We start from the raw sequence: 12,492 nt of genomic DNA on the forward strand, positions 1-12,492 counted from the left end.
CTTGAGAGATTTACCTTTTTAGGTCTCCATTCACTATTCATTTGCATTAAGTGAATCATTTAACTATGTGTTTAACTTTAAACAGGTGCCTAAATCCCATAAGAGGTGTAGTACTTAAAGCAAAACACACATTTAACTGCTTTGCTGAGCCATAGCCTTATTTCTTACCTACTATTCCAATAATTTTTTGTTTATGTGAAGTGGAGACTTGTATATGAACCAAACCACAATTTTAACCCTTCTTCCAGGTACTTTCAGACATGTTCATCCTTTTTATGCCCAAATCTGCTGATCAGTGTGGTGGAAAATTATGTCTCTGAATGTTTGCCTGGATTAAAAAGGGTGTGATTTAAAAAGTGTGGCTAATGTAATGTGGCGAGCGTGATCTAGCTAATATATTTACAGGGCTGAAGATGTACTATTTATCTTGAGTTAAGCTGGTCAAGTTAAAAACCGTAGACTTTTGAAATATATTAGTGGGAAACAGGAGCTGCTAATGCCTAGAGCACCTTCAAATTTCAGATGAGAGCAAACCTGAATTATTACTGAATAGCTGTCTCTAGCAAGCTGTATGAATTTGAATCTTTCAGGATATGAACCAGTATAATAGTTGCTTGGTTGTGTTTTTCCATAACAGTAAGTAGGTGCTGTCAGATGATAAGTGGCAGTTTCTTTTGTGATACACTTTTCCTGACTTGCCAGCTGGCTTATATGCTTTCCCTCAGTTGGGTGGAAATGTTTTTCACTGACTGAATTGTCAGTGCTTCAAGATTTTCAGCTCTGACGATGGAGATCTTTACAACTCATAATTTTACTAATGGGTTGTGTTAATGTACCAATTTTTAAATTCATGGGAGAAATTTATGTCACTCTTGTAGCATTTATAAAATGATGACTTTGTTAAATGGATGTGCAATTAACCAGCTAAAAACTAATTGTTAGAAAGACTCTTTTGGCCAGAGTATGTCACAAAACTCTCAGCTCATTTATCACCAGCTGCATCCATTAATTCAGCACTGCTTGGCACTGCCTAACAGGGGCTTCTGAAACATCACATTTTAAATTTAATAAAATACAAAGAGCTTTAGAGCAGAAATAGGCTGGTTTAAGATACTTAGCTTTTTTTCAGAAGTACAGTTTACGTTTTCTTAATTTCTTCTTGCTCCTAGCTTAAGTTTCTTTCTGCTGAATATGGCTATACATAAGGAGTATTATCCAGCAATAAATTGTAGAGAACTTACAGAATGTTATTGGTGATATAGTCTGGGCATTAAGAGTGTCAAGATGTTGCAAGTCTCTGCTTCTTCCACACAATTTTGGTAAAATCATTGTATTCTGTCAGTCCAATCACTTATTCCAAAGAATCACTGCTATCGCTTTGCTGTACCATCTTCTAAAGAGGGTCAGTTTGGTCAGACTCTATCTTAAAGATACTGCTAAATATTCAGTGGATGGATTTCCTTCACAATAACTCACATGCTTTTTTCCATGATCAGCAAGTAAGGGCTAGTAATCAAATCTATTTTGATCCACATGATATATAATGTATATGCAAGTGATAAGAGAAGGAGAAAGGAAAATCTTTTTTAGATAAGTTCTAAAAACATTGTATTCTTTTTCTTCCTTCTTTCTTTTCTCCAGTTTATCGAGGTTTCTGGACGGTTCTTATGCTCCTGGGAGTGCTCACTGTTGTGGTGGCTAGTTTCCTCATCATCTGTGCAGCTCCTTTTGCCAGTCACATTCTATACAAAGCAGGAGGAGGCTTTTTCATCATTGCTGGTGGGTATGCTGTTTGCTCAGTCAATTATAGGGCAGAAAGGATAAGTTATTTCTTCCATTTTCCTTAACCAAAAATTGTATCAATCATGGTTGAAAGAAAGAGAGAGCATATGCTTCTATCCTTTGGCTTGTGGAGTGCCTGTCTTGGAGACAATTCTTTGCACAGTTATTAGTCATGAAGCTATTATAAAAGCTATTTTTGGGTTAAGGTTAAAAAACCCCCCATATCCTGGACAGATCATGGAATTACACTGCAATTTCAATCTACTTTATTTAACAGGAAAAAGAATGCATATTTAAGGATGTTGCCTTTAAGGATTCTCAAGGGCTTTAGCTAAGGAGAGGGTTTTGTCCTTTATCAGTGATGCAAAAGATAATTACAGTGGACTCTGAAGAAGTTGGGAGACAAAACACATTTACATAACCAATACAGGAAAATGCTTTGGATATATGAGTAAGTAGGAGCTCTAAACCTCCGTGAATGAAAGATAACAAATAACTGAATCCCCTCCTTCCCCATAACCCACATGTACGGTGTAGGGTGCACCCTCCCAGGATTCAGCTGATACGGACAGCTCACTAGCACGCTGTTTGCTTAACCTTGAAAAGTCTGTGAAGATGTCACCGGTGTGTAAGATATAGTTATATAGGATGTAAATGACAGTATGTGCTCCCTTGCTGTTCTCCTTGGTTTAAAGCCTAGTGAGGGGCAGCCCTGTGAGAACATATTATGTTACAGGGCAGAGCCACCCGTGTCAGGACCACAAGGCCTGGGCTCTCTTTTTGCTTCTCATACTGATCCCCTGACCTTGCTTACCCACTGCACCTCTAAGCTCTTCATACACAGCTAGAGATCATTATTCCCTTCCAAAGGACTCTCAGTGAAGTGTGGGAAGTATTTTATAATATTTTAGTTGAAGAAAATCCTGCATACTTACATTTTATCTCTTGAGAATTACTCCTCCACACTTTTAAAAGACATACAAAAGATATTCATAGGCTGACTGAGATTCTAAGATATTTCAATGCTTTTTGTCACTAATTTGCAGGGCAAGAGCCCATGTGAGTCTTGCTCTTTTTCTGCATTTGTAATGCATGAAAACCTCAGCTGTCAGTAGAAAGTAGCAGAAGCTGTTTGAGAGGAAAAGGGCACTTGAAAGATGTGGAACTGACGGGCAGAGGTGCAAAGCGATGCTTGTGTTCTCCACTCTGGGTCAGTTCATCTGCCCTCATTTAGGTAGGGGAAAGTTAGATCCCCAAGCCTGTGCTAGCCTCCCTTGGCTTCCCTAGGAGGTCTGCAAGAGGCAATAACATTCATTGGCAGTAAAAACAGTAGGTATGTAAGAAGTTCCCCCAGCTGGGGATTCATTTCATACTGAGAGAGGGACCTAATTGCATCAGATGAATGTGCTGTGGAGGAACCCTACACCTCTCTTTCCTTTACTAGGAGAATCTAGAGAGACTATTTCTTTAGGTATGTGAAGTTAAGTGAGCTTTATTATCCTAGTGTGCGACCTTGGATCTGTGTCTTTGCCCCTTTACCCTTTTTCCCTATAGAGCAAAAGTTCTTCAAGGGAAATTCTGATTTTTTTATTCTCTCTGTATGTAGCATGATTCAACTTCAGGACTGTTCTCAATTGGGGGTTTAGAAAAAAGCTATGTTATTTTTACTATTACCATTACTGTTGTTGAAAAGCAAAGGTCTTTAGCAAAATCCTGCTATAATTTGTCAAAAAATAGTGATGGCAGGAGAGAATAGGACCCATTTGGCTTGCTCAAGAGAGAGCAAAATAAGATAGAATCTGATGCAGAAGAGGGTGATGTGCTCTACTGTGTCCCTTCTGCCCTGATCCCTTCCTCTGCTCATCTCCTTCAGGACTAGAGAGCCTGTTCATTTACTGCCTGCCAAATCAAAGCAGGGTGTGGAAGGGGAGAGTGATGAGAAGTGGTGCATATTTATCACTTCTCAAACATGTGATCAGGATGTAGCCAAGGTGTGCATCTACTTAAACACAGACCTAGTGGGAAAATGAAATAATGTAATGGGACTTAGATTAATGTCACTTAGATTTGGTGAAGTTAGAGTTCTTCTAAGACAGAAACCATTGTTTTGATAGAGCCTGGATGCTGTCTTAGCACAAAATTCAAGTATGTGTTTTACTGTAGATAATAGTCTTCTGAGAAGGAAGTTAGACAAAATGATTGTTCTTTGGAAGTTAGGAATAGGATAGGGAGATCAGTTTTTTTCCTACTTACATGTCTTAAAAAATGTTAGCTGGCATAATTTTAATACCTGTTATTGGACAGTGTTGTGTTGTAAGGCACAAGGGACTCCACAGGACAGAAGTATCTTTATCCTTATGCAAGCTTAACTTAAAAATTAGCAGCAGATAACAGCTCTCCCTCAACTGAAGAGTACAGCTTGTAGCATGATCTGCTGTGACGTCTTAGGGTTCAGGAAGTAGCTGAAGATATTATTGGGAATGAAATTCATGCCAACTGTTCAGCCATCTGAAAGCTGTTTTGTATGAACCAACTGCTTAAATTTCTATTGTCAACAGTAAGAAACACTCAGATGGACACCTCACATTCTCTGTGATAAGGCAGATCCCCTTGCCTTTTGGAGGGATCCATTCAAGAAGCCTAAACAGAGATCCTGGATGACACAAATTTATGTTGAAAAGGATCTCTTGTGGCAATCAAGTCTGACATCCCATTTAGAGCAGGGTTGTCTTCAAAGTTGGATCAGGCAGCTCAGAGCCTTATCCTATCAAGTTTTTAAAATCTTCAGTAGCTGTTGTTCTGCAGCATCTTTGGGTGCTTGTCCCAGTTTGACCAACTTCATTGTGAGAAGTGTTTTGTTTTTTCCTTGTTTTCACCTGATATTGCCCTTGATTCAGTTTGTGGCTATTACATCTCATCTTGTCAAGTCTCTGAAAATCTGCAGGTCTCTGAAAATTCTGTCCCTATCTTTTCTGTAACTCCACTTATAAAAATGAAGACTGGATTCTTCTCTAGACTCAGCCTGTACTTGTTCTCCATTCTCCTAACCTTTTTGGGGTTATCATCTCAGTTTATCAGTATCTCTGTTTCACGTGGGGACCCAAACTGGACATAGCTTACCACGTATGATATCACAAGTGTTGAATAAAGGGTGATAATAGTCTTTTCAAATCTGATGACCGTGTTCTTGCTAATGCAGCTCTGTATGAAGTTAATTTTAATTTTTGCCAGACCTGCTTGAATTCTTGTACTTTAAGGAAATTGTCTATGAGCAACACCAGATGCTTCTAGGCCCCTTTGCCCTTCAAGGCAGCCTCTCTGGGATCGTGCCTACCAGTTCTCCACACAGATTGAAGTGTGTTCTCCAAAGTCTTACCTTCTCTGTTCCTCCTAGGATATTAGCCTTTGCTATTCCATGGCCATTATAAGTACAATTAACACCATCTGTAATTTTCCTGACCCATTTTTTCTTAATTGGGAATAGCAAAACTTTGTAACCTTATTAACCACCTGAGGCCACAGGTGAAACTACGCCTGCAATACTTGTGGGGAAAAGTGAGTATCAGTTCAATAATACCACAGTCAGTGACTTGAGTGCTGCCTTTGCAGCCTCATCTTCATGTCTGCAACATCAGAGAGCTATGGTACTGAAAACTGTAAGAAACCTTATAGTTGCTTCAAAGGTCATAGGAAAAGAAGGGAAAGCTGCCATAAAACGATCTCTTAGAGCAGCCTTCAATAAAGTCCATTATTACATTGTGCCTTTCTGCCTGGGGGTGGTGAAAACTGTCCTCTTGTACTGATGCCAATAACCAATATACCAGGATGTGCACAGAGCATTGCAGAATCACACCTGGTGAGGAAGCAAGATTAGAAGTATGACTGCTGCTTCCTGCCAAAAGAGTGAAAAAAGATGGTACTTTAATTCGAGATACTAGATGAGGACAAAATCTGTTTTCAGAGACAATGTAGCTACTCCCATAACTTTTGCATGGGAACCTCTGCATGTACTTCAGCAGAGAATGCCAACCATTATTTTTAAATAAAGGTCACAAGAGGCCAAGTTAGGTGGTAGGATCTGAAATGAGGACATGAAAAGCAAAATGCATGTAATAAAAAAAATACACACACACATAGAAGTTTTCCTTAAGTGAGATAAAGAGTTCTAAACTTTCAGGCATAAGTAAAAAGCTCACATCATTCTTTCCAGCACCTGTTGTCTTCACGTCTGCATAGTAAAAGATTCATGCCATAAACAGCCATTCACCATTGACAAGTGAAAGGCATTTCTACGTGGGAAGAATCAGTACTAAAGGCCAGCAAACTGCTTCTTGAATTCACAGACATTTCTAAAGGTTCTGTATTCTTTCTCCTCTACAATATGCACAAGTATTTGTTTGAAAGAAATTCAAAAGAATGAATGTGAAAGACAGAAAAGAGTGACCTCAGAGAAGTCCGTGTCTTATCACACTGCACAGAGCTGTGTTTCAAACATGTGTGTTTATAAAAAAAAAGCAAAATGGAAAAAAAAGAAAGAAAAAGGACTAGGAGGAAAGTATTTATTTGTCTTAATCTCTCGCAGACATATTTCATGTTCTAGGAATAATTTCCCCCATCATTACTGACTCATGCAACTGCTGTTCTGTTTTTTATTCACTAAAAGGCAAAGGGAAAAGGATGCCTGCACTCTGTGAAAAAGGTCTAAATGCCAAAAACATAGAAATATATGACAGCACACACTGTTCCTAAAAATATTTTTTTCAAGAAATTGTGGAAATTTTTCAATCTCAGTAATTTTGTCTTGGAGCCTGCCTTTAAGAGTTCACAACATTCACAATAGATGGTCAGTGCAAGACTGCAGAAGCAGATTTCTCAGGATAAAGATGCATTCAGTAAACTGTCTAAGGGCTTAACTCCTGTGAAATTATAACTCTGTGAAAATTAGACAAAAGGAGTGCTAGTGAATGAAATACTGGTGGAGGCAACAGAACATGGTTTTTACTTAGTCTGATTCTATTGTTCAAGATATTTTTTGAACATGCTAAGTAATACACCTATTAATTAGTCTCCATTAGCAAGTGATGAGAACCCTTAAATACTCTTTTAGTGCCTTATTAACTGAGGGTTTACATATTCCTCCTTTCTTTTTCTTCCCTTTTAAGGAAGGACATTTATCTCTACTTGGCATACATTTCTTCTGCAAATTTTCATACTCGACAATTCGCCACTCACAGGTGTAACAACTTGCTGTGAAATCACACCCGATGGATGATAGATTCCCCTGAAGCTTTTTTACCACTGGCACCACTGGCTTGCTATTTTGCACCTACATGGTATTGATTCTAGTTTAACCACATAGGTGTTGCTTCAGAGTGCCTGAAAAGCAAGGGGTGCCCATTTCTAGACTAAAGCACTTTGATGCAGTTTTGCTTTAATGACAGATGTTTCTGACTAACTGCTCTACATAACTTTGCTTCTACCCAGGATGCCAGAGGGCTTTCCAGATGTGCAAGTCCTGGTTATACTTACCTGCTGCTATAGTAAGGGAGTATACATCACTTCTTTATGTAATTATTGTTTTGCACTAATGTTTCCCCAGTGTAGAGGTTAAATAGAGGACTAGCACAGCCAGTTGAAGAGGTAAATTCCAATGTCCTTATGGATTTTTCCAGATTATTAATGTATCTTTCCAAATGTTAGGCCTATAATTTCTTTCAAGTTTTGAAACCTTGAACAAAATCCATATATTTAATAACTCCGTTTATGAATTTGTCCCTGAATCTTTCTACTTTTTTAATCAAAACTTACTAGCTCTGTTTTTTCCTGATTTTCCTGTATTGCCTACATTATCTGTTATCATTAGATGTTCTGTTCTAAGAATCTTCTGCTCAATTTGAATTATATTTGAAGAGTCTTCAATTTAAATTCTTATTCTTCATGTCTAGCCCTAAGGCGATCCCTCTCTCTGGTTGTTTCAGTGGTTTTATGTTTAATACAAGCACAGTTCTAAATTCCATCAAAATTGAGTTTTACTTAGGTAAAATACTTTCCAAATTGAATTTATGCCTCTTAGAGTTGAGTGTTGTTTTTTTTCAAACTTTGTTAGGAATTTGAACCTTAGCAAAAACTGTAATCCTGGAAGTGTATTTCATAGACATGAAATGTTTCTGCCTCCTTCTTTATTTGATTTTCCTACTATTATTTCAGCCTCCTAGAAATTGCAGATCCTTTGTGAATGTTTTGATTATGCCTCAGGTTAAGTACTTCAGCCCTTTTTTTTTGTTGGTTTTCAACAGATAGTATTTATAAGGATTGAGCCATGAGCTCTCACCTGTCCTATGTTCAGGATGTATGTAAAGATTTTACATTTTGTCCATAAAGCAGTAACAGGAAAATCACCAGATCACCAAGCTACTGCACCTAACCTGCCTGGTTTTGTCTGCATCAAGTGAGGGAGTGGGAACAACAGCTGCTCCCTGGTAAATGGGCAGAAAGGGCAAGGAAAGGAGGTTGTGAGGCAGCATCTCAGGGTGGGAATGGGAAAAGGTAACCATCAAAGGTTACCAGGACCTGTGGATACGGAAATAAATGCCTTGCCATGGGTGCTTACAAAGTGCACTTGTGGTTTTTGCCACAAATGTCACTTTTGTTCAAGGTTGCATTGCAAGTATTTAGCAAGATGGAGAAGAAACCACAAATACCTTTGACATACAGCCTGTAGTCTCAAGTTTGGCAGTGAAGTGTTCCCAGGACTGTGCACTGACTTGTCTTTTAATGAGGTACCTGGACATTCTGGGATAAAAAACATGATGGGGTGGTGTCCCTCAAATATTTTAATGTTGGAATAGATGGCCCTACTGCTGTAACTCTGCTGTGACAGCTGGAGCTCAGGGAGCAAATGGGTACAGGCTGAAGCATGCAAAAAATTTAGGCTCGTGCCCTCGGTCCTCCAGCAAATCTTCTTCTGGAGCATCTGTTCTGCAGGCTTGCATTTCTCAAGTGTCCACATTCCTCTAAAGTGAAATAAAATATTAGGAATGCAACTGACACTTTGGAAAGCACGTTCTTCTTATATCTCCTTCTGGTGTATAGTAACAAGGAGATTATCAAAGTTTGTAAGGACATGTGCTCCTATTACTGTCATATATAAACAATTCAAAGGCCTTTCAGAGGAGTGGTTGGGAAAAGGCTGTGAATTATGTGGTGGATTAATTTCAGAAAACTGTTGTATCCAATTTGAGCCTTTTTCATAGTTATTATTTAATTGTTGTTGGGTTTTGTTCCTCTACCAAGAGCTTTTTGTCTAAATGTGTATTATTTTAAATTAAGCATCTTTGAATTTTATGCAAAATATTTGAGTAGAATACTTTGAAGTTTTGTGTTCCAAATGCAGCCCTTTTCATAAGAATAAAGAAGCAAATGCAGAGAGGTGAAGATAATAGAAAGATTTCCCACTTCTTTCTATATCTCATCCATAAGACTGATAAAAACAGTGCCAGACTTTGGTAAGCAAAGTACAGTTTTTTCTTGATTGTCTAGATTCCATTCCCCTTCCTTCCCTCACCTTGACCCCTGAATTCAAACCAGTAAATACTTCCATGAATTTTGGCATCAAAGTCTGCCTACCAAAACCAGTTATCTCCTTTGTCATGGGAGTATGCCTTTCAGTGCAAGGAGCGAGGTGGAGGTAGTGCTAGTTAGAGGAAGCCAAAGGCAAAAATTATCCAATGGTAGCTGACTGTGCTGTGCAGACAGGACCTCAAGCACTGATGGATTTTTAGGTAATACAGTAAATGCACCCAGCATATGTCTCACACTCTGTTGTTAAAACCTGGTGTTTCTTTTCCAGGTGTCTTGTTTTCGCTGGTAGTCCTGATGTATGTCATCTGGATCCAGGCCATGGCTGATCTGGAAAACTACACAAACATGAAAAAAATGGATTGCCCAGACTTTGCTGTTTATGTACGTTATGGCTGGTCATTTATGTTGGCTCCTATAGGAGTATTTTTTGCTTTATTAGCAGGAATGTTGTTCTTGTTGGTAGGGCGAGCCATTTATTTACACTCAGACTAGTCAGAGGCAGGTGAAGGGAATACAGCAATACTTGTGAAACTTTGTGACAAGTGTAAACTGGAGCACAATTTTGTACATTATTACCATTATGGCACTCCTAAGTGTGCAGGCAGACTTCTGGAAGTTCTTCTAGTACTTGTTTAAGGGTAAAGGACACAAAACTCAATACAGGAAGAAACCACCTTTAGTCCCAACTAGTTGTTTTTAATTCTTTAGAAAGTACACTTGTGGTTCTTCACATTGTACTATTAGCAACATTTTTGTAGGTTAACAAACAGAAGAAGACAAAATTTTTCTGCAAGTAAAACATGATCATGAATTGGCTCGAATCAACATTTTATACATTTATCTTTTAGCATTTACACTGTACTTCTGTTTGCAGAGAATGGTACAAGGTAGAGGAGAAGGCAAACATTCAAACACAGTAATTCAATCTACCTCCTCTCCTGTTTTCCACTACTTGCCTTAGCTTTAATGGCAGCAAACATGTCTGCACTTTATAAAAATAGAGTGCAGTTGTTCATGCAGCATCCATAGGAAGAGGACGAGAGAGAAGACAATTGCCATGAATGTGTAAAAGCTTAACTGTTCTATTACCCAGTTCTCTTTTCGGTATGCATTTGAAAGCTGTATACTTCTGTATTCTGAAATCCATGTGTTGCATGATTCTGTAAGCCAAAATGCCATAGTACAATCACTATCTGAAGTTATGCCAAAATTGTATTTTGAATTATAGCATTGATATTTTAATTAAGTTTTAACCCTTTTATTTTTCAGTGGAACAATTGGCTCCTCTAACAAATATTTTCATGGTTGTGTAAAATTAATTTTTTATTAAAAAAGCTTTATTATGAAGAAAATATCTAGGACATAAAAAATATGTGTCTTATGCAGCCTTCATTTTACCACATATTAAAAATCTGCATTATAAACCAAATCCAACTTGCCTACTTGGTTTGCTAGGGAAAGCAATGAGCCTAGCTAAGACAGCAGGGGAGATGGATTTGGTTCTGCATTGTAGGAGTGGCTGGTTCTGTGTGTGTGTGCACATCTGTGTGGAAGATGGGGTAAGGGTGAGACTGTATGCATGGTATGGAAAAGATGGGGTTGAGTTTTAACAATGGGGAGACTTTGTATGGCACTGGGCCCAAATAGAAATTACATCCATCTGAGAGTGTGCTGGTTTTCACTTTATAACTCAATGCAGAATAGTGTGGGGCTGATGGGGAAAAGTAAAGGCTGCATGTCAGTTTGTTCTTGTTCATAATGCTTAATTCCACAGCTGTTATGAATACTGAAAGCATTGCTAAAAGGCAGGAAAGGAGTGCCCACAGAGAAGATGTGGTGGGCCAGATTGGATGTTACTTCCATTTTGGGAGGTTTTGTGACTGGAAGCTTTCCAGCCTTTCCTGCTACTTATTTATTTTTCCCTCATCAAGATTAGTGTTATACATTACAGAACAGGAAGACAACAAGAGTGGGAGGTAGGGAAGCTGGGACTGTGGGGTTTAGAATAATTACCAACTCACAAAAATATTTTTATTGGCAAATAAGACGGTGTTTTTAATTACTGTGTCAGAGAGCATGATGGGTGAATTTTAACCAAATATTCATAAGCATATATATATGAACCTCACATAAATGATATCCATCCGGAGAACATTAGAGTTACACCATAATGGCATTGGTTAGTCAGGAAATGCTGAAATTAACCCTGCTCGTTGTACATATGGTATTATATACCTGCCTTTAATTACACAATCACATACTTTTTCTCAAATAATACATTCTGTTGGTATTTGCCCTCTTTACAGTCTAGGACACTCACTGGTAATTGTGAAGGTAAACTTAATAATCAAGAGTTATTGACTAGGTACCCCCTCCCAAACCCTGTCTGCTTCTCTGCAGGGGCCAGTCCTTCTCCACAAGAGCTTAAAGGGGACAATATGCTTGAGCCACTTACTTGCAGCTTTTGGAAGCTGGAGGAATTGAGAGGTGCCTCAGAGCTGGACCTCTTCCAGCAAACCCAACCAACCATGTGTGCAGCAGCAACTAATAAACTCTGCAAGGATTGAGCCAAAGGCTCCCGTGGCGCCCTTAATTCAGCCCATATGCATCTTCAGAACTCTCTCCATTATGCAGCTAAATTAGTTACACTTTTGTGTGCAAGACATCCTCTCTTGAAGGCAACCCTTTGGGTCAGACTGTGGATGTAAGGGCTTTTGAGATCCAAGGTATTTCTAAAGATTCCCTTGGAAATATCTGGAAGCCTTTCCAACACGAGTAGAAATTTCTTGAGTCCACATAAATTTTTCACTCAAAGTCATACTTTGGCAGCAGTCTGTAGCTCTATCAATTTGCTTTAATTGGATTCTCTCTTAATGGCAGAACTGAAAGTCAGGTTCCTTCTGAAATGGTGGGGTTTGTTTGCTCCCTCCAAAAACTGTATGTAGGTAAGCATGTGATATGAAATAAATAGTTGCTGCAGACCAAGGAATGGTGTTAAGGGTGGTGGGGAGGCATTTCTGGATGGATATTGCCTAAAAGCACAGTTAAACTCTCATTCTTCTGATTTCATTAAAGAGCTATATGCAGGGGAATGGGCTTGTAAGAACTTGGGGAAGACAGGCCAGCTAA

The 12,492-nt window shown here is 38.7% G+C and overlaps 1 protein-coding gene across 11 annotated transcripts in view; it reads left to right on the forward strand.

Annotated features, from left to right (window-relative positions):
• The window catches only part of TMEM182 (transmembrane protein 182), a 31,178-nt gene extending 19,917 nt beyond the window's left edge, over window positions 1-11,261 (forward strand). For 8 of the 11 annotated variants that reach the window (XM_063392645.1, XM_063392644.1, XM_063392643.1 and 5 more), the window contains 2 exons: window positions 1,642-1,779; window positions 9,632-10,807. In XM_063392645.1, coding sequence (XP_063248715.1) covers window positions 1,642-1,779; window positions 9,632-9,855 — 362 coding nt within the window. In that variant the 3' untranslated portion in view covers window positions 9,856-10,807. Of the gene's footprint in view, window positions 1-1,641; window positions 1,780-9,631 lie in introns of all 11 variants that reach the window. The other 3 variants (XM_063392638.1, XM_063392639.1, XM_063392640.1) reach the window with 2 other exon arrangements.
• Window positions 11,262-12,492: the final 1,231 nt, after the last annotated feature.

The sequence above is a fragment of the Prinia subflava genome, chromosome 3 (assembly GCF_021018805.1).
Source record: "Prinia subflava isolate CZ2003 ecotype Zambia chromosome 3, Cam_Psub_1.2, whole genome shotgun sequence".
Taxonomy (NCBI): Eukaryota; Metazoa; Chordata; class Aves; order Passeriformes; family Cisticolidae; genus Prinia; species Prinia subflava.